The sequence below is a fragment of the Musa acuminata genome, chromosome BXJ1-8, assembly GCF_036884655.1.
Source record: "Musa acuminata AAA Group cultivar baxijiao chromosome BXJ1-8, Cavendish_Baxijiao_AAA, whole genome shotgun sequence".
In the NCBI taxonomy this organism is placed as follows: Eukaryota; Viridiplantae; Streptophyta; class Magnoliopsida; order Zingiberales; family Musaceae; genus Musa; species Musa acuminata.
The window spans coordinates 41436297-41457632 of record NC_088334.1 but is presented as its reverse complement, the minus strand read 5'-3'; the positions used below and the strand labels follow the sequence as shown (position 1 = coordinate 41457632).

Sequence of the window (21336 nt, the reverse complement as noted above, 5' to 3'; positions counted from 1 at the left end):
GGAGCTTGTGGTCATAATGGCAGCGAGATTTGAGGTGTAAATGGTGACACATCAAACACCAAACGCGTGTCGCGTTCGACAAAGATATGCGGCTGGTGGAGTCACGTGCATAAAAAATGAATCACGTGCACGGAGAGCGTTCATGTGAAATCTGTAATGTTTCTTACGCCAGTGCCCACGTAATAGATCTCAAGCGGGCCCCCGGAAGCTACCAATCATCACATGAGTAGGGACAGCGAATCACACACGTGGGTAGAAAAGATCGTGCGTTTCTTACCTATTATTAATATGATATATTAATACAAATAATGATTGTCTCACGCGCTACAGGGTCAACAATGAAGCTTGTCACCTTTTATGATGAGCTTCTATACCATCAAAATTAAATGAGGAGTCGATCCGTGAGAACGATTATATGAAATATAAGAACACATAACATTTCATAATAAAGACAATAACAAGTAACAAGGACGATACTTAGCAGTGATATATCATCATCATGTCCATATTTCCTTTTAGATGTCCTTATTCTGGTTGCATGCATAAAATAGCTTGTGCTGAGGAGAACGAGTGCTCAGCAGAAAGAAATATATCTATTAGCCAAATTGTTCCCGCTTGTACGTGTTATCAATTGCTCATAACCTAGCATATTTCTTCAAGTTTTCCACTGAATCTTGTGCATCATCTGGTACGGGCATATTTGACAGCAGTGTAACCCTCGATGAGGACATCAAGACCGCCTTTTCTAAGGTGGACTGATCCATCTTCCATAGACGCACCTCCCACACCTGAGATAAACCATCTAACGTTTATGATTCCTTGTTAGCTGTATCATACGTGAAAGATGATAGCACGTCCCACTCGTGTTCACCAGTGATGGAGTACCACGTCATTATACCTTTCATAGCGTTAATTGTTTTCCCCTAACGTTACTGGGCTCGTCTAATGCCTACCCGCTTTGTGATTGGAGAGACGGCGGTTCCACCGATGCCGTGGCGTATTAGTGGTGGTTTCAGCAGGTCCGGCACCTCCGTTACCGATCGACACGGGACCACTACGTCGGAGCTTTTATCTACCGCTCAGATGTTGCCACGTTTGCACTTCCTACCCAGATAGCGAACAATACTTACCCATTCCCGCCCTGCCAACGCACGCCCCCACCGACGCACGTGACGATGCCTGGAGACGGAGGCAACGCCTGCAGATCTCGGCCGAGACAGTGGTGGCGGGTTCCACAACATCGCCTTCGGGTCTTCTCTTGGGTGGTAGATTGACCATAAGAACCGGCACGAGAGTGAGTGAGAGAGAGAGAGAGAGAGAGAGAGAGAGAGAGAGAGGGATGGAGTTATGCACGGACCTGTATGGTTTTGCCGGGTTGGAGAGGGGTGGCCTCGGCGAAGACGCGGTCACCGGCGCGGGCGCTGCGGTGGTGGTTGATGCTGAGCTGGATGCCCGCCACCCGCCGGTACCCGGAGGCGACGTGCGCCCCCATGCTGGCCAGCGCCTCCGCTATCAGCGCCGATACCCCTCCGTGGAGCACCTTGAACGGCTGCCAATCCCACTCCCGCCCATTACTTCCTCACACGCATCCCCCAAAACAAGAACACCGGCCGGGCGGCGCGCGCGTACCTGGCAGCAGGACTCGGTGACGGTAAGCCGGCCGTTGACCCTCGTTGCGGAGACGACGTCGATCTCGAAGCCGATGGCATGGAGCGGCGCGTCCAGCTCTGCCGTCTTTGACGTCGGTGGTGGCTTCGTCATCGTCACCTACTCTTCTTCTTCTTCTTCTTCGTCTTCTGAGGCCACAAAGGGGAGGAATGATTGGAGTCACCGGTTAACAGAACATGGTGGGGGTCCGGTCACAGCCATTAAATTATTGTTGGAAAAGGGGAAATGTATACTGGTCGTTCGATGGTTCGGAAATAGGCTGGTTCAAAATTTTCATATGCCGCCCTCTAAAATCCAAATATTAGCTTAACTTATCACCGCCACGGATAAGTGCAGTAATAACAACTTTTTCGTTCACCCCCTCACCATATTGTTAATTACGACACGCCTCGTCAGATCTAAGTCAATCTCTCGCTTTATCATTTCCTCGCTTAACCAGTGGACTCCTCTCTCTCCATCGTAGCGGAGATCGGCATCCCCGGTTCCGCTTCCGTGGATCTTGGATTAGGGTTTCTTCTGGGGTCGGGAAATGGGACAACAGTCGCTGATCTACAGCTTCGTCGCGAGGGGCACGGTGATCTTGGCGGAGTACACCGAGTTCAGCGGCAACTTCAACAGCATCGCCGCCCAGTGCCTGCAAAAGCTCCCCGCTAGTAACAACAAGTTCACCTACAACTGCGACGGCCACACTTTCAATTACCTCGTCGAGGACGGATACAGTGAGTGCCCTGGATCTCGATCCGGACGATTTAGGGTTTTCGCTCGACTCGATCCATCCTCCTCGCGGTTTTGGCGTGGTGCGAGGTGGGGGTTTCGGTTGATTTGAGGGCTTATCTAGGGTTTCGTAATAGGGTTTGTTTTTTGGTTGATTTTGATGGATCCTGATGTCTCTAGAATAATCGAAGGGGAAATTCGTGCTAGTCCTGGTAGTTTGATGTCGTTATTTTGCCCATTTTGAAAAAAAAAATTATCGAGTGAAAATAGGAGACGAATGAGATGAATCTTCTTACAAAGTTTTCATGCGTTAGAGTGGGTCAGGATGATTTTGTTTTGCATGTTGGATCGGCAAATATACTCGGTTCAAAGGAAATGTTGCAATAGTGTTTTTGTCCTTTTTTTATCTTGTCGAGATCACTAGCAATATCATTGATTAGCGAACTGGAAGATTTCGATTAATTTGATTGCATATTAGATAACTGGACGGTCTATAGAAAGCCGATGGAATCAATCTGAGAGTCGTGTGTCTACAAATAGTTGATTGAATTATTAGATAACTGGAATATCTGATTGAATCAGTGAAAATTAGACAATCTAGAGAAAGTTATTTGCATGGTATTAGGCATCTCATTTTCATTGGCCATTGCTTATTTGAATGTACATTGTGTGTTTCTTTCGGTCTATTGCATCATGTTTAATTATGTAATTTTGAAGGATTCTATTCCAAAAGCCATTTCTTCTTATTAGAGATTAACTGAATGATGATAGTTTGTAGACATCTGTCTGTGTCTTTGATTCTTTCAACTTTGCATCTTTGCACTGGGTTGGAAACCCTATTGGTTGAATATTTTGATTAAGGGTACTTATCTACCATCGAAATGGAGATTCTCACCTTGTTCTTTTCCTAGTTACAGATCAGAGAGGCCTTCAAACTTCACTGCAGACTTCTATCTTGCCTTTGCTATCAGTAGTAGTGTAACTGTGGGCCCATTAGTAGTGTTGATATCAGTTTGAGAGATATTTGTGCATCTTGAGCTGTGATGGTTCACATTTAATCCTCTAGTATTGGCCACTATATATATAAGTTACATAAGAGAAAAGAAAATTTAAATATGCCTCTAGAGAGCTACAATAGTTCCTCGGTGGACGAATTTTATTCTCTTTTGATATTTTAATCCTTCCTTTTCCTGAAGGAATATGTTCATGGTAAAATCTATCTTTCAACAGCTGAAGGATTTCTGTTCACTGGCCTTTTTCCAGGCATATTGGAAAGTTACCATGGGCTCACATAAATATTATCTTTGGTACCATTTTACTAGTCATACATCTTATTATTAGAATAATAAGTTCATTTTGATTTAAGTTTAAATGCAATATTTCTTGAGTCTATGCTTTGTCAGTTTGTCTAACTGTTTCAGAATTGTATTGTTATATAGTCATAAAGCCGATGGGTTTTCTGCATTTGCATTTTTGTGACTTGCATATTGATTTATTTTTCTGATAAGTATGGTTTATAAGGTTAGACTTGGGCCTTAGTTCCTTAGGTGTTTGTTATGTGGACTTGTCATCAAATTGGATGTCTAGCTTTGTTGCCATTTTGCTTCTTAGGAAAGGTTTCCTCGTACCTGCTTGAGTTGTAATAATTGTGTTGCTCCAAGAGGCAACATTGTTTCACTGTTGTACATAGTGTATATGCAATCTTCTTATCCAAATCTAATAATTTAGTACTTGCAAAAGTTGAGTCTTATATTTTATTCTGGTGCTTAAGTGAAATCATGCATCTTGCAGCATATTGTGTAGTTGCTGTTGAGTCGGTCGGCAGGCAAATTCCCATTGCCTTTCTAGAGAGGGTGAAGGAGGACTTCAACAAAAAGTATGGGGCAGGAAAGGCTGCAACTGCTTCTGCAAATAGTCTCAGCCGCGAGTTTGGGTGACCTTTCTGAAATCCATGCAAATGTTCAAACAATTCATCTAATGTTGTCTAAGCAAAGTTAATAATGTATCTCTCACTATCACATCAGGTCCAAGCTTAAAGAGCACATGCAGTACTGCGTAGACCACCCTGAAGAGATAAGCAAGCTTGCCAAGGTGAAAGCTCAGGTTTCTGAAGTCAAAGGAGTTATGATGGAAAACATTGAAAAGGTGCTAAGTTGTTTCCATTTAATTGAAAAGTTCATGCTAGGCTTTTTTTTTCATGCAGCGGTGGGATGTTATGAATTCTGTTCTTTTGATAATATTTCTTGATCCTTCAGGTTCTTGACCGTGGGGAGAAAATTGAGTTGCTTGTTGACAAGACAGAAAACCTTCATTCCCAGGTATGCAAGTTGTATATATAATGGAAGTCAGTTAGGAGGTCCCCAAGAATGCTGCCTCATCAAACAAACTCTTCATTATATCACCGTAATAGTATAGGAGAACCATGCTTTCCATTTGTTGTCATACATTTTCTAATAACTTCCTCTCTAATGTTTGATATCACAGGCACAAGATTTTAGGCAGCAAGGGACAAAGATGAGAAGGAAGATGTGGCTACAGAACATGAAGATCAAACTGATCGTCTTGGGCATCATTATTGCGCTTATCCTTATCATAGTTTTGTCTGTGTGTCATGGCTTTAAATGCTAATGTCAATGGATATGCTACTGTGGAAACCACCCTTTCCCTTATAGGACTGGTTCTGTTTGTGTAATGGTATAGCCTACTAGTTTCATGAACACTGGTGATTTGTGGCTTTAGCATTCCCGGTTGCGAATGAGTATTTTCCTTCCATGTTCTTGCTTGCTGGGACTTCTATGTTCTTGCTTGCTGGGAACCGGGATGGGAGTAGCTTAGCATATTGTATGTCATGCGTGTATAGCCTGGACGTGATTCTTTCTTTCCATATGAACAGGCAGTTGCTTTGTTGATGCTTTATTATCGCTTGTGATTATAAACTAAATGATTTATTCTTTCTTTATTGTTTCATTGTGCTTTCTAAACTGCCCTCTAAACATTTTGTGGAGCTCTTGTTTACAGCCTATGATCAGTAAACAGCCTATGTCGATCAAGTAGTCTCTCCTGCATCACTGTTGTGAGATACAACATCATCTCAGAAGAGTTTCTAGGGTGAGTCAGTCAACTTAAATATCATTTTCCTTGTTCCGCATAACAAAAGGGGTCACGTGCTTTTGATTACTAGCTTTGACATCAGCTGCCAATGTATTATTATTATTATTTTTTTGTTTCCTAGATCCAAAACAATTGTCAGCAGTGGTGATGAACAACAGCTGCGATCATACTACAGTGGCCGGCAGCATACCCTTGGATCAACTCGTTATCTACAGGTGAGTCATCTCTGACTAAAGAGTTGTATCTTCGAAGGTCGAATTTGTTCCCCATAAACTATCTAGCTAAATGCTAGAAACTCATCTGCATGTAACACACGTACGCACGCGCTTGTCGTCACTATAAAATGAGGATGCACGGGCCGCGTGTCACCTCATCACATCGTAAAGGGTTTCAATCAAACCACTAGACGAATTTATAATTTGTCAAATAAAAGTAGCGTTTCCATTATAAAAGTGTTAAATTCATAAGAATAATGGGATAGCAACTAATTTTACGTTTTGCTGCCTGTACACACTTAGTGACGAACGGCATCACCCTTTAGCTAATAGGTTTTATCGACGGCTAAAGAACACCCAAAAGCGCTTATTGCCCGTTTTCCTATTAATAATGTTATAATGTCTTCATGATGATTGCCACGTTTTGCATATTAGTGCAACCTGGCACTAATATGGGTTCGATGGAAGTGACAGTTATTAGTGTAAGAATCTTAAATACGGCTGCAACCGCCATAACGTGTCTGATTCATCTGACATTTATGAGGCCTTATTGCGTTACTTTGGATTATATCAGGATTTAGAGAATTACAAGTGCATAATTTCTGAATCGATTGGGACAGCGTTTGTATGGTAGACACATGATTTGAATTGTGGATCTCCTTGTTCCAAACAAATCCTCAGCGTGTCTTCTAAGCAGTGAGTCATTTGTAGCCGTGAAAACATAATCGAGTACAATTGTTGGTTCAACGACTCTGAAAGAAAGGACCCTTTTTTACGTTGCAAGTTTAGATAAGAAAAATTGGTGGGAATTTGGTTATGCAGGATCATTTGAACAAAGTATTTTATTGGCACAACCAACCATGTGATGAGCCCATGTTCATTTCAGGGCTTGACGATCAAGTCTGGTTTGTGTTCATGAATCAAGTCCGTACTTGTTAGAATATGTCACTTTGAGAGGTGATATGGCATGAAGTGTGCACCCACAGTTGTGTTTGGAACATGCAGTGATCATGGCATAGAGCAGGCTAAACTAGGATACATCTCTTGCTACGACCGAACTGGAACTAGAAACGAACACAACTCTTTCAGAAAGCTACTACTATGACTATCACAGAGACATACCACATACATGCATTGACATGCACGTACACAGGGAATTAGACCCACTCACGGTGTGATGCCACCAGCGCCGCCGCCGCCGAAACCGCCTCCGGCGCCGGTTCCCACACCGCCAACCCCGCCAAGTCCACCGAGACCACCCACTCCACCAACCCCGCCGAGGCCGCCGAGCCCACCGAGTCCAGCTACACCAGCAGCGCCACCATAACCACCAGCAATGCCACCGACTCCACCAAAGACGAAGTTTTTCTTGTCTTCGAGCCCTGCACTGGCGTCGCCGCCGGTTGGCGTTTTGGTGGTTGCTGTGACGAGGTCAGGCACGTTCCTGGCGGTGGCTGGGGCCAGGACAAGGGCAAGCACAAGCAGCTCCGTGAACGCAACAGCCAACTTTGCCATCTCTCGCTCTCTCTCTCCCTCTCTCTCTCTAAGACTGAGGTATAGGAGTCACCAAATGCATGTCGGGCACGAGAAGAGTTGCGACCTTTTATAGAGGGCGAACAGTGTAGTGGGTGTTGGAGCAGTAAATGTAAGTAAACACCATAGCTGGTGAAAACAGAGGTGGTAGGTTCGAGCCAACCTGCTTTTACTGAACCTTTAGGCGAAGTAAATACAGAGGTGGTAGGTTCGAGCCAACATGCTTTTACTGAACCTTTAGGCGAAGTAAATACGAGAGAGAGAGAGAGAGAGGGGATTAATATCATAATATAGAGAACGCTTTTTCTCATGCTACCGCTGCTCCAAAAATCTGCAAGCTTCCTCTCTTCGTACGTTTCCACCAGCGGTTACTGCTGATGGAATCCAGAAGAGACATGAAAGTCCTGAGAACAGCTGACGGCAACGGATTTAGGACTGACGAATATGATCCGTAGAACTTAGCCAGACCAGATCTTTTTGAATTTTCCTCATTATATTTACTATTATTAACATTCTCTCTCTCTCTCTCTATGTATGTATGTATATATACTATAAGATGTGAGCAGAAGGGTGAAGAACACTGTGGCTGGTGAGACGGCCATTAATGGATGCCATCATTTTCCTCACGCATCTCAATACATTAGAATGCTTTGGGATATCCAAGCTGTTGAGTCAATATCGACTGATGGGTCCATTAATGGAAGCCTGAGAAGTGAGATTCTAATATGGGAATTAAATGTCCAGGAAAGTTTTTTTTTATTCATAATATCATGCATCAACCAAGCAAAATGATCTCCAATTTAGATTCATCGTGATCAATTTCTTTTACTTCAGATAGAACCTCGTTTTCTTTCTTCTCTCTCTCCTTCTCCTCCTACATTGACAGCACAAAGTTGTGAGAGATTGCATGTACCAGCAAGGAAGTAATATATACAGAATGAACAAACTGCAAGAAATATATGATCAATATCTACTAATCATTAGATTAGAGCCAAAAGACTAATCTCAACCTGCATCTTTTAAGTTTTGCAAGAACCATAAGCCCAAATGCTTAAGAACAGCCACACTGCTAATTGTTGCCTAATGATTTATCTTTAGATTGAAGATTTGGCACTAAATGTTGGTCGACAAAAGGAAATCTAACTCCATAAATACATGTACTTTCTGTGGTCCTCAGCTCCAAATATGTAAAAGGCAGATCAAAACAGAAGACTGCAAGTTCAGCCAAGATCATCAATGGCTGTATCCTGTTGTTGGGTTTAGACGATAAGGACGGAAACAAGGTTTGATTCAGTGGCACGGCACTCTGTCTGTCACAAATCACCAAGATTAACAGAATCTGAGACATGAAGAAGCCATTGGATTCTGAACCATATCGGATCTAAAGCCACCACAATTTCTCAGTAGAGTCGTCGTTTGTAGCACGAGCTGCACATTTTTACAGAATCTGAGAGACATGAAGAAGCCATTGGATTCTGAACCATATCGGATCTAAAGCCACCACAATTTCTCATTAGAGTCGTCGGTTGTAGTTCGAGCTGCACATTTTCATCTTATAGTATGTAGAAGCTGCGGAGTAGCTCTTCATCGACCGTCACCATCTAAACCAAAGTGACCAAAAATAAAAAAGAAATAATAAACGAATTTGTAAGCACCATTAGAGTAGCTTGTCGACTCAGATGAACATGGCTGAAGAACTACTAAAACTTTGCCTTCCCATATCACATTGATGTCATCTCATGTTACAACACTCAGGTTTCCCTGACTGCAACTTGTCCCACATGCATGTCATTTGCCTCGGAGACTGGTAGTGTGCAGTGTAGTAATCATCTACGCATCCGAACTGACAGAACTTGAGACTGTGTATATATTCAACTGCTTTGGAGTGATTGAACTGCTCAACCCACATGCCCATGCTCACATCTTCCATTTTAAACAACTGCATCAATTTGAAAAACCTCTCATCATAATGTACAATCATCTGTCTAAATCTATGTATTCTATGTATCAAGGAACAACAAACAAGCTTTTGTTGTTCATACACGTCGGAAGAAATAGAGAACCTTAAAAAATAAAAAAGCAACAAGCGACAGAAAACAATCTGGTAAACTTAGTGAGCTTAATGATAAGATCTAATACCGTTCAAAATGGTGCATCGGAAGTCATCTTTCACTGAGAATATGGTTGCAAAGGTTGCCTTGACTCATTAATATCACTAATCGTGATGCTACGGTTAACGATATAAATTGCTTACCCTTGAGAAAAAGAACAAAAATGCTTACCCTTAATTTGTGTTTCTCAAATTCAGATACGATGAAGCGTGCAATGTCAGTAGACAAAACATATCCAGGACCATTTGCATATGGTGGATAGTCTTCTTCAGGCCATTCCTGTGATGAAGGGTCATAATCACTCAGCACAACGATCGCATTGTATCGGCTAACATTCAAATCGGAGTAACAAAATATAGATATATTGTAATGTCTAAAATGTTACATACCCAACCAGACTGATTATATGTTGGCTACCATAAGATGATCAGACCACAAAGGTATACATTGTCTTTGGAAAAACTTATGATACATACATACAATACAACATCACATGGTGATCATATAAATAAAAGAATAAATGACAGTTATAAATTTGTGCAACCATAAAACATGGCATCTCATGCCCTTGAGTGGTTTAAGATCATCATTGAGGGCTCAGATTTAGCATACCATGGTTCAGCCAAACATTAAATTACAACTTCAAATCAGAAGATCCCAGTAATGTGATATTGCAATATCCTATCATGATTACGAAATGGATAACTAGATATGCATACTAAATAAATTTAGAAAGTCAGGTCTTTATGTCCATGTATCATAGTCTCAATCCTACCTGAATGTACAACCGAGTTTTTAAATCACTTGAGCTATGTGTAACCTGTATTTAATCTTTCATATTTTCAATTGATCGAACAGAATTCTTCCATTGATATCAGTTCCATTCATCCCAGCATGAATGGAATTGAGTCATCATATGGCCTGTTTTGTGTTTGCAAATGTCTAATCTTGTTAGTTTTTGCATTGATATAGTTTAGTTTTAACTGGATCTACTTCAGTTTTAACTGGAAGACGAGCTGGACCTGAAAGTAAATGCATTGGACCCATTTTATTTCACTATCCAAAGCCCTAATCTTGTATCCCGTTAGATTGATGGCACAGACACCTGAATTGACCCATCATCACCACAATCAACCTATATATTTGCTCATTTTTATCTTTTTCGCACTTAGCATTCAGCAGCCTTCTTGCATGTCAAAATCAAAGAGAAAATGTTCAATGCCACTAAAAGTTGAACATCATGATGTCATCAGGGTTTTAGAAGTTGGCCAGTTCAAAACACAATCTGGCCTCTTTCCTGCCAAACCAGGTGTGAGCGCACATGAAAAAAGATAAAAAGAGAATCCTAAACGAAGATATACAAACTGTATGGAAGCAGAGCAATTCAGCCAATTAATTTCAGGATCGGCTAATCTGAATGATCTGTGAACAGGCAACATGACAAATCCCAATCGCATTTTTTTGAAGAACCAATCCCAGTTTAAAAAATTGTTGCATATATAACGGGTAATAGCAAAAGAAAATTTTATTTGAACATTAATCTAATCAAAACCAATTTTAATTCTTCAATTGACGGCATGTTGGATAAAATCATATACTTCTCTTTCCAATTGGTCTACATATCACGTGGAAATCAACAAAACATTTTATATTCTTCCTCAACAAATTAGATCACATAAGACAGCCAGCCTTAAAATAATTGCTTAGTTACTTCAGTAAGTTCATAGTGCAAAAGAAATTGCATGTTAGTACTAACATCACTTGACACAAAAAATTAGGGTAGCAGGAACCACCTAGCAGACAACAAGAAAGATTCCGATTCCTCCCATCAATTAAGCACAGCAGCTAAAGAAAAGTATATAACTATGTCCACCCTTTATGAAGCAGGATTCAATCAGCATAAATTTTACTTGTGCAAAATGTGCATAACCTCAACGTGAAGACAGAACAGAAATATGATACTGCATATAAGATTATAAAGGAGTTTCTATAATACTTGAATTTTGTCATTTATGCATAACAATGCATATGATAAGAAGACCATGGACACCATGGTTCTAGTCATATACGAGAAGAGCTTCCAATTATTTACCTCATATGTTACAGCCCATTTCCCTTCTCGCAATGGCTTGTGGTGGTAATTTATGTTACCCACATACAGGCTTTTATTGCTGGGGACTTTCTTGACTTCATTCATGACCGCATCAACTCTAACAAAGGTATCATCATCACACTTCATTATATAACGAGCAGAAACAGTACGAACCTGTTGGAGCAAAGAAAAAAAGGAGCATACCAGAAAAGACCTTGGATTTGAAAAACAATGACTAGGACCAAAAATATTTAGAGCAAGCAAATAAGTTATAAAGCAAAGCAAATTATAGTTAGTACCCCATATTCGCATAGCGCAACAGTCTTGAGAACGACAAGATCATAGCTATCCATAAAAGGCACTATAACAATGTCACCAAAGAACTCTGCCTCTTTCTTCAGCTCAATAATCACTTCCTTCCTTGGGTGCTGTTCAGATGAAGATTCTGTTAGTTTACATAACTCAATCGGAAAGAACATAGTAAGTGTAGGCCACCATAGCTTGAAACTTTACCAGAGCAACAAAAAATCGAGCCACCATATTAGATGATTCTCTAACTGTACGCATCCATGACTTCCTGACAGCCATACGCTCTGCAAAATGGGTGCCTGCAGAAAGGATTCCAATGAAAAGTTCTACAGGTCCATCAGGTATCGGCGGGACCTGCCATTCTGCTGACAAATCTAGATTCCTTTGTGAAGAAAAGCTAGGATGAGATGTGGGCAATGAACCAGCAATAATGGATTGGACATGTAGGTCCCCATTCACCAAAAGGCCAGTGGCATCCTCAAGAACAAAACTCTACAAACAATAATTTAAACCATAAAATTATCTCCAGCACAACGTTGAAGCCAAATCTATCAGTTGTGGGGCTATTGCAACAGAGACTTACAGTGCGATAAGGAAAAGAGGTCACGTGTCGCCCATCAACATTGACATGATAACCTTCCAATCCAGCACTTAAAGTTAGAACAAAGAGCTTTTCTTCTACGAATGGGTATGGCCAATCAATAAAAACCTTCTTCGTCCGACCAATCAAACGGTTTAACCACCATGCTGTCTTCGACTCCTCCTTGTCGTCGCCATCATTGATCCACTTTTCACACTTCACTAGTCCGTCGACTAAAACAGTGTCAGCACACAACACAAAATTCAATCAATGATCATTGAAAAAACGAAACAGCAAACATGAATAAACTTCATTAAAAAAAAAAAAACATAAGCTACTTAAAAAGTGAAACTTTACACTCTCAAAGCATTTCTTTTTCTTTGAAACTGTCACTGATATTGAATTCTAGAATGCTACCTCTGAAATCGATAGTAATAGAATTGCACATCTATTTCACTCATAATAATATCCCACTAAATTTATTCAAAAATTAGAAAAAATTGTATCTGTTTAGTTTTAGTTAACACTATGGCATGTCAAAGATTTAGTAGAATACTGCGTATAGGTTAACCCATTAGGAAGACGAATGATGTGATGTCCAACTATTGTACTACAATGACGCATTTGATGAGTTGGAGATTAATCTTTTTAGCCAATTTTCGATTAATTTCAGATTCAACCCATCGACTTATCAAAGGGATTAGCTACAGGTGAAAGCTTTGGTAACCCACCGGTTTCCTCGTTGTCCGTCGATTTCCAACCCTCGCACCGTTGGGCCGATCCCCACTGCATGCGGTAGCACGTGTTCTGCTCGATCACTGGTTTCCCGCTCCAGTCTCCCTTCAGCCGAGGGTTGAGATGGAGGATCCTGGGAGGGTCTTCCCCGTCCACCGTCTTGAGCCCCTGCAGCTCCATCATGAACTGCGACACCATGATCGCCTGCTCCCCTTCGTTCAAGGTCCTAATCTTCGGGTCATGCTCCGCATGGGCCCGGTACGGCTTCGCAACCAGGGTGATGTGCGATCCCAATGTCAGCCCACACGGGAGCACCATCACCATCCCCAGCTCCAGGAATTTCTCCCCGGAGAGCACGATCGACTGCGGGCATCTCTCCTCCGTCCGGTTCTCGTCCTCCACCGAAGCTGATCCCGCCACAGACATCGCCTTTAGCTCCTCCAACAGCTTCCGCCCCACCTCCCACGCGTCCCTCGCAGCCTTGTGGAGTCCGGAGAACGGCCCGCGGCCGCCGGCGGTGGGGTCAAGCGGCCGGAAATCAAGTCCCGCGACGACCAGCGGTCGCGGGAGGTCGGAGGGGAGGCGGAGGCCTGCGGGGCCACTGGCCAAGCCGGAGAGGCGGTGGGGCCGCTGGGAAGGGCGGAGAGGCGCGAGACGATCCTCGGCGCCGAGGTGTAGTGGGCGGCTCACGGCGTTGGCGGAGGACGAGGAGAAGGCCGAGGGGTGCCAGCGGGAAAGGAATGGGAGCTCGTATACGAAGACGAAGGCGACATAGAGAAGAGCAGCGGCGAAGAGGGCCTGGAGTGTCCGTTTCCGGCCGAGCGACAGCGCCGCCTCCAGCTTCGCCGATCTCCTCATCCTCGTCGTCGCCTCCACTCCTCCAAAGTAAGGAATCGAGGGGTTCTCCGACGGAAACCCCACCCAATACTTTTTCTTGAGTCGATACAGATAAAAGACTTGTTAGGAAGACGAAGGCGGAGGAAGTGAGGGAGAGAAGTGAGTGAAAGGGAAAGGCGAAAGGACGCAGTTTTGGAGGTCGGTGTGTCGATGGAGGCGTTTTATAGTTAACACCAACAATTTTTATTATGATAAAATTACACAAATATCCCTCTAAATTGTCGATTTTTTTATTTATCCTCTAAATTTAATATAAGGCGGTTTTCTTATAAAATATTTTAAATTTTGGGTGCAGTATCTTTTGATTTTTCTCAAACTATACCCCTTAATTCAAAAAAATCCTAAATTATCATAGTCATCATCATCACGGTTGATCGTCGTTCTCACCTTTCTTGCGCCATGCATTGCCTCTCTGCCCTTTTGTCTCGTCAAAATTACTATTCGTAATTCTTATAAAAAAAAAGAGTTGTGTTGTACCTCCTCCTCCTTCGTACAAGAATGACCAATTTAATAAGACAAATAGAAATAAAGAAGTAGAGGGTCGATGGTAATTCTTGTGCCCTTCCTTTCTTACGTGAGGGTTGCAGGTGACAACTTCGACCAGGTAAAAGAAATGAGGGACAAAGACAATACAAATCGACCATGCATGGAGAAAAAAACAACAATGGAATAGAGGAGAGGAGGAGAGATAATTTGGATAATTTTTGAATTATGAGATATTTTGAGAATAACTATTTGAGAAATACATAAAATAAAAAATATTTATTAAAAAATCACTCTTTGATATATATATATATATATATATATATATATATATATATATATATATATATATATATATATATATATATATAATATTAAAATATTTATATTTTTAAAAAATATATTAAATTATGTGATGCTCACACGTATACTTAAAAGTGAAACTCATCATTTATATAATAATCTACTAACTAATCAGATGTCTCAACAAAAATCATGAATATTATATGTATAATGATGTATTAAAATTTGAAATTGTATAGATATGTCATTTCCGAACTGTACAAACATAAATATATGAATGAAAACAAATATACTCGTTCGTGTTTTGTGTCGTTATAGTTTGGTGCGGAGGATTAGCAATGAGTATTAATCGGGATGATGACGGACGTAAGGGGTACGTTTGGGTATAGATTCCGGAGGAGGAAGGAGGAAGGCGGTTTTCCGGGACCCACGCGAACCCCACGTGACACTGAGAACATTCCAAATGGGTCAATTAATGCGTGCGTAAGCCCGAGTACGAGACAAAAGTCCTCTTCCTCCCTTCGCGCACGTTCTGTTGTGCCCGGTCGCGTTTGGTGGGGACTCGAATCCGACCCGAAATCTTCTCGATCATGCGAGATCGATTGCACGAATCTCTTCGTATCATTAAACTTCATAAGATCGATGGTATTTGATTCGCTGATTCTTGAAATTTCAAATCCACATTTATATTTTTGTTCATTTTAGGATTTTTGATCTTCTTGTTTATGAAAATTTCAAGTTTCAAAACCTCTGCTGCACGATTCGATCAGATCCTCATCGAGAAGGCTTCATGATAGTGGAGAAGAAAATAAAAAGATCCTAATTGTAAGTGGTAATAATAATAATAATGACCATAATAAAGTCTTATTTATAATATATGCTATCTATATCAAAATTGGAAAGGTTTCATAAAAATGATGATGATGACCACTATAATTTGTTCTTTTAATCTTCATCAAATTTCATTGTTTGTACAGCCTAACTTGCTTGACCTATTTATTGCATGAGTTGAATTCTATCTACAAATAAAAATGATGATGATGACCACTATAATTTGTTCTTTTCATCTTCATCAAATTTCATTGTTTGTACAGCCTAACTTGGTTGACCTATTTATTGCATGAGTTGAATTCTATCTACAAAGGTTGACTCACTTGTCTTTTGGTGGCAAAGAACCAATATCTCTATGTTTCCTTGGAACATATTACATCATAAAAACTTCATTGTATTGTCACTCCAAAAACAACCAAGAATATGATCCCTTTTAACTGATGGAGATAAAAAGTTTTGACTCTCTTTGAACATCTGTTTGACAGGAAACTAACAAAATAAAAAATAAAAAAAGGCAATTCCATCTCAAGATGATCTTTCATGATAAAAAAAAAATGAAACATTTGTTTTCTCTCTCTTGGTTTCACTGGCTATGAAGAAAGATGCTTATGACTTGTACCCAAACTTATCCAATGTTTATTAAAATAGATAGATAGACTGTTAAGATTCTATAATTTATCATATAATATAGATTCTTTGGGATAGATTGAGCTTCATGTGGTTGTTTGCAAACCTTGATCATTGGTTTACTACAGCCATGAGTTAAACTATCAAGAAGAAGCTGTTCTAGAATCTTGAAATGCCATGTTTCACCCTTTTGTCACATGAACTCTGTGCCTCAAGTACAAAGACCCTCTGCTGCCAAAGATCATCTTCAGCACCTCATTGTCTGGATTTGTTTTCACTACTCTCTCTCTCTCTCTCTCTCTCTCTCTCTCTCTCTTATTGATGGGATGGTAGGAGCAGATGGCCAAGGAAAAGCAGCTCCTGGAAGCCAATTTTTTCCCACTGTTGGAAGGTTGTCAGCAGACAGCAACTCTGGCCAAACTGATTTGGTGCTTCAACCTTGTTGCAAGTAGGATGGCTTTGCCTAAAGATATCCTTAGCATATAGTAAGCCCTGTAGGTGTTCTAAAAAATTCTGAAGCTTAACTTGTGCTTCTCAATTCTAGTTTCAAAGGATTGGAAGAAACACTGATTGGTGGGCAGTGTTCATTGGATCATAAATTATTAACATCCTTCCCTACTTTAAAATTGCAATGGGAATGCTATGCTAATGTTTTATTTGATTTTTATATGATCATTTATATTACATTAGATAAACTGAAATATTTTAATTAGTTTCAGTTTATCTAATGTAATATAAGATTAATGAGTGTACTATTATTCTAAACATTTTCATCAGCTAATTAATTCATTAAATTATTCTTCTCATACATATTGTATAATTCTATTTCAATAATTGGGTGGTGTTGATGGTTTCCTAAACATTGTCCTATTTAATAGGCTTGGATGAGAATCTTAATCATGCAACTAACACAGCTCTAACTTGTAACTTTGATTGAGACCACTCACCTAACTTTAAATAAACCAATAATGTGGCGTCTTTTATTGGGCATCACAATATTTAGGTGAGAGAGTCTTAACTACCTCATCTTATTTTGCAACTGACACGCGTCGGCAGTTCACTGCCTTCTCACAGCGCTCTTTTCATGCTGACTCCACAGCGGATCCAGTCGTTCGCAGGTCTTTCCCTTCCGCTACCTACTGTTTCGGACACAGTAATAATTACAAGACTTTGCTTCCCCACCTACGGCTTCGACGTCCACCTACCTGCCTCGTAATTGCAGGAACGGGTTTCCTTGTGGGTCCCGCTCCAACAGTCACAGATTTATCCAATGGATGGACAGGTGAGTTTTCGAGTACCCACCCGGCGTGTAGTGCTGCTATATAAGCTCTCCTCGTGCTGGGAAAAGCATCGACCTATCGACCCACCCGCCGAACCATGGCGACATCCTTCCGCCTCCTCTCCGCCGCCGCCCTCCTCCTCTTCGCCGCTGCCGCTGTCTCCGCTGACGAGGTGCACGATGCGCTCCCCACGTACGGGCTCCCCTCGGGGCTCCTCCCCGACTCGGTGAAGAGCTACTCGCTCGCCGCGAACGGTGAGTTCGTGGTGGAGCTCGAGGCGCCGTGCTACGTCCAGTTCTCCCACCTCGTCTACTATGAGAAGACCATCCGGGGGAAGCTCTCCTACGGCGCCATCTCCGATCTCTCCGGCATCCAGGCGAAGAAGCTCTTCATCTGGGTCTCCATCACCGACATCGAGGCCCACCCCGCCGATGGAACCATCGAGTTCAAGGTCGGCTTCCTCTCCGAGTCACTCTCGGAGAAGCAGTTCGAGAGCGTCCCGCACTGCAAGGCCAAGGCTTCCGCTCGCCCCGGCTTCTTCCCTGAAGAGTTGCTCCCCCTCCCCGTTTCGGAGGTCCGATCCCTTTCCTCTTGATTTTTCTTCTATTTCCCTTTTGATTCGAGAATAAACCCTAAAATTTGGTTGGCCGCGGAGTGACAGTACTAAGCAAAAGAGACAGTTATAGATATCTATCTATTTTACAGGCTAATTATAGATTACCCCTGGAATTAATTACTTTAACATTCTGATCCCTACACTTCAAATGTTATATTGAGATACGGGTACAAAGTAAAACATCCCTCGTCTTTGCTGACGGATATATACGACGGTGTTTCTGTAACTCGACAGTGTGAGGAGAAATAGGAATCCTAATGTAACTTTTGAAAGGATAGATACCAAGATGCTAAAGGTAACTAGCCCTTCTTTTATATCTCCCTACTACATGGTTCTTTTCACTCAAAGTCCCCTCTTAAAACACTCGTTTGCCCTGTTATAGACATCCTATGAATTGTGTGACAATAAGGAAGAAAGGTGTGCAACGGAAGCCTTAAGTGAAAGAATGAAAAGAAAGTTGATACGGAGGCCTACTCCTCCAAGAGACCAAATGCTCCCTTAATGGTTGAGAAAAGATGAAAATCTTGGCTCACAGCAGCAAATATCAACTCGGGCATTTGTGTAGATGTCTTACTTTAGGAGTGTATAGGAGCTATCATCAACCTTGAGCTTCTTTGTGCATGCAAATTGCAACATCTTAATATGCAAGAGAGTTCTCTTCAGCAGGTATAGGAAAATCCTGCTTATCTGTTGGAAGGGTCAGACTCCTTCCCCTTTTGTTCATCTATTTCAATAGCAAGATGCCACGTAGGTGGCTGCAATTTATGGGCCACCGGTCAAAATTTGATGATACTGTTTTGAACAATCGTGGATATACTAGCTATGGTCGTGATGTGATGATTATAATTTTTTATGCTATGACATGCAATTCTCTAGTCTTCTATTCATGGTTCGTCATCAGCTACCCATTGTTTCAATGTTTATCAAGTTTATTCATTTTTTTATGTATATATGCTCCTGCAAAGTTGCCTATTCGTGTCTTTGTCCCTCCCAAATATTATTCTGCAACAGTGATGCAAAGGGCCAATTTTGTTGTTTCATATCATGATAGAGCTGTTTTAATTTTGTTGTAACACCTGTTAATTGAAGGGGGTACTGATGCACAAAAAAATTAGTTCTCAGACGACATTGGTGCAAAATGATAGGCAATTTTGCAGAGTTGTACATGTTGAGAACCTAAGTTTGATTTACGCTAAAATTAGTTCTTCAAACTTGTCCATGAGCTTGATGCCTAACCCAGGCACGATCTTGAATTCCTTCACTCGCATCCTGGTGTTTCTGTGAGTATATTATGAATCACTCTCCTTGAAAAGAATTCACTTGTATCCAGAGCTACTTGACCGGCTTGGAAATTAACAAGGTATGATAGTAGACTCTTCCACTATAATATTCTATTCCAGATATGAAACATCTTTTGAGAAACTATTGTAAAAGCTTCGAGAATATTCGTACTATACAATGACAAATTAAGGGACCATCCCAATCCTAAGCTTATCCAGTTTCCTTTTCTTGACCTCACTATTCATTGCAAGTGCCTGTTTCACTATTTGGCATGACCAATTGCTTTCTTCAGTGTGTCACTGCAAGGAGAGACCCTCTGCTACTGTCATCTTTATCATCTCTAAGATTCAATTTGATTCTGTTTGGTTTTCTTGGAACTTCTTCCTGGACGATCTTTTCTTTTTGTCTTAAAACAGATTAAGAAATTGAGAACAAAACTCAAATACTGCTAGTTACCTATGCTTTGGGTAATTATATGGCATGAATCCTTTCACTGGTGGGCCCTTTCATATGACCTGTTCTTAATATATAACTATCTGTATGTCGTCTTAGTTTACTGTATAGAACTTGATATTTTGGATTATTATGTTAAAATTGGCCATGTTTTATCGTTGTTATCCGTGTGACTATATTAAGTACATCTTATATACTAAATATAGGAGTTTTTCTTTCCATTTCTTCAGAGGCCAATCAGAGCATATAAAATGCTTGGTACTCTTTTTCCTTGGGTCCTTTAGTGCCTACATTCAACCAGTCTGCTTTTTCTGCAAATTTTTTCTTTTATATCAAGATCAATTTATGTTTTTTAACTTTCTATTCTTATGGTGATTGTTTCCCTTTGTAGGATCACTACCTTGTCTTATATACTTGGAGATGACATAATCTTGTGAAAAACACAGGCTTACGAGATCATGCAATTAGCAAGTTTTCCGTATATTCTCTGAAGCATACAGCTCATGTTTCAAAGTCTTTAACACTTTTTCCTTGCACTCAGATTCTTAGGTTAGGTTATTTTTTGGGGTATATGTTTAGTGCAGCATACTGTTGTAGTCTTATGTCAAGCTTTGCTGCCACCATAGTTATCCAATTTTCTTGAATTTTAAGTGCAGCCCTGTTTTAATGTGGAGGATCAATTCCTCGCTGGGAATCCGTTCGGGTTATCTAAACATCCTTTATAGTCTCTTGCAAAAAAAAGGGGACATCGAGGTTGCTAATTGTTGTTTATCATCCAAAATCCAATTTGCCATTGTTATTTTATGATAGTTTAAGCAGTTAATATTTAGTAATTTTATCTAGCCGCCAAATGCTGTGATTATGCTTTTTTCGCTTGGTATCGAATAACTTTTTTCTAACATCTACCTCATTTTTTCATGTTCAATAATTCTTGTAATCAGTGAGTTCATCAGTTGACATTCGGTTTATGCTGGCAGAAGTATTCTATCGGAACAAAAAAAAGCTAACTTAATTTTCTTCTTGCTGGGATTGATCAAAGGTTTTTCTTTTTCAGGTTTAAGTGCAAGAATGACGGTCGATGTCGTCATCCATCCACCAGTCTTCTGTAGAAATTGAATTCTGTATTTTGGTAATAAGGTGAATTGTAATGTGCTATAAAGACGATGTAATTTCTTGTATGTGTTCGTGGACCGACTGCTCTATATTCCAAATTTCAAACCTTTTCATTGTCACAAAAAAATGTCCAAGTAAAAACTAAGAAGCTTAGTATTCGTAGCCCTCTCTTTCTTTACTATTGACAATCCCTTCACCTTTTAAATATATATATATATATATATATATATATTATACTTATATATCTCAAAATATTTAAATTATCCTTATTGCTATAAACAAATTATGGTTATCAGCAACTAATTAGATTTTAAAATAAAAACTTAAATAGTTAAATTTATCGGATTATTCTTATCAATTATAAAAATAAAAAACTTAAATAAC

At 40.6% G+C, this 21336-nt stretch overlaps 4 protein-coding genes and 1 pseudogene across 8 annotated transcripts; 2 read left to right on the top strand and 3 right to left on the bottom strand.

The window, feature by feature from the left end:
* Window positions 1–402: 402 nt before the first annotated feature.
* On the bottom strand, window positions 403–1936 carry LOC135586134 (1,4-dihydroxy-2-naphthoyl-CoA thioesterase 1-like). 3 transcript variants are annotated; one of them, XM_065079696.1, is made up of 4 exons: window positions 1630–1890; window positions 1358–1549; window positions 1131–1257; window positions 650–788 (listed from the first exon to the last, which is right to left on the bottom strand). In XM_065079696.1, exons 1-4 carry the CDS (start codon window positions 1759–1761, stop codon window positions 682–684), a joined length of 558 nt encoding a protein of 185 aa, XP_064935768.1. In that variant the 5' UTR covers window positions 1762–1890; the 3' UTR covers window positions 650–681. The 3 variants fall into 3 exon arrangements, with proteins under 3 accessions (XP_064935770.1, XP_064935768.1, XP_064935769.1); XM_065079697.1 differs by having other exon boundaries at window positions 672–788; window positions 1131–1252; window positions 1630–1888; XM_065079698.1 differs by lacking the exon at window positions 1131–1257 and having other exon boundaries at window positions 403–788; window positions 1630–1936.
* Window positions 1937–1960: 24 nt separating this feature from the next.
* On the top strand, window positions 1961–5298 carry LOC103994639 (putative vesicle-associated membrane protein 726; annotated as a pseudogene). The gene is made up of 5 exons (XR_001979489.2): window positions 1961–2387; window positions 4174–4315; window positions 4407–4527; window positions 4638–4700; window positions 4867–5298. The product of XR_001979489.2 is annotated as a putative vesicle-associated membrane protein 726 (transcript).
* Window positions 5299–6875: 1577 nt separating this feature from the next.
* Window positions 6876–7223, bottom strand: LOC135680345 (glycine-rich protein 5-like). The gene has a single exon (XM_065194225.1). It carries the CDS (start codon window positions 7221–7223, stop codon window positions 6876–6878), a length of 348 nt encoding a protein of 115 aa, XP_065050297.1.
* A 956-nt stretch (window positions 7224–8179) lies between these two features.
* On the bottom strand, window positions 8180–14085 carry LOC135587869 (hydroxyproline O-galactosyltransferase GALT6-like). Of its 2 annotated transcripts, none has more exons than XM_065079694.1 (7): window positions 13065–14085; window positions 12337–12566; window positions 11958–12245; window positions 11744–11872; window positions 11445–11618; window positions 9524–9631; window positions 8180–9180 (listed from the first exon to the last, which is right to left on the bottom strand). In XM_065079694.1, the coding sequence occupies exons 1-7, from the start codon at window positions 13924–13926 to the stop codon at window positions 8974–8976; spliced, it is 1998 nt and encodes a 665-aa protein (XP_064935766.1). In that variant the 5' UTR covers window positions 13927–14085; the 3' UTR covers window positions 8180–8973. The 2 variants fall into 2 exon arrangements, with proteins under 2 accessions (XP_064935766.1, XP_064935767.1); XM_065079695.1 differs by having other exon boundaries at window positions 12337–12554.
* Window positions 14086–17555: 3470 nt separating this feature from the next.
* LOC135587868 (uncharacterized) lies at window positions 17556–21057 on the top strand. The gene is made up of 2 exons (XM_065079693.1): window positions 17556–18063; window positions 20894–21057. The coding sequence occupies exons 1-2, from the start codon at window positions 17587–17589 to the stop codon at window positions 20897–20899; spliced, it is 483 nt and encodes a 160-aa protein (XP_064935765.1). The 5' UTR covers window positions 17556–17586; the 3' UTR covers window positions 20900–21057.
* Window positions 21058–21336: the final 279 nt, after the last annotated feature.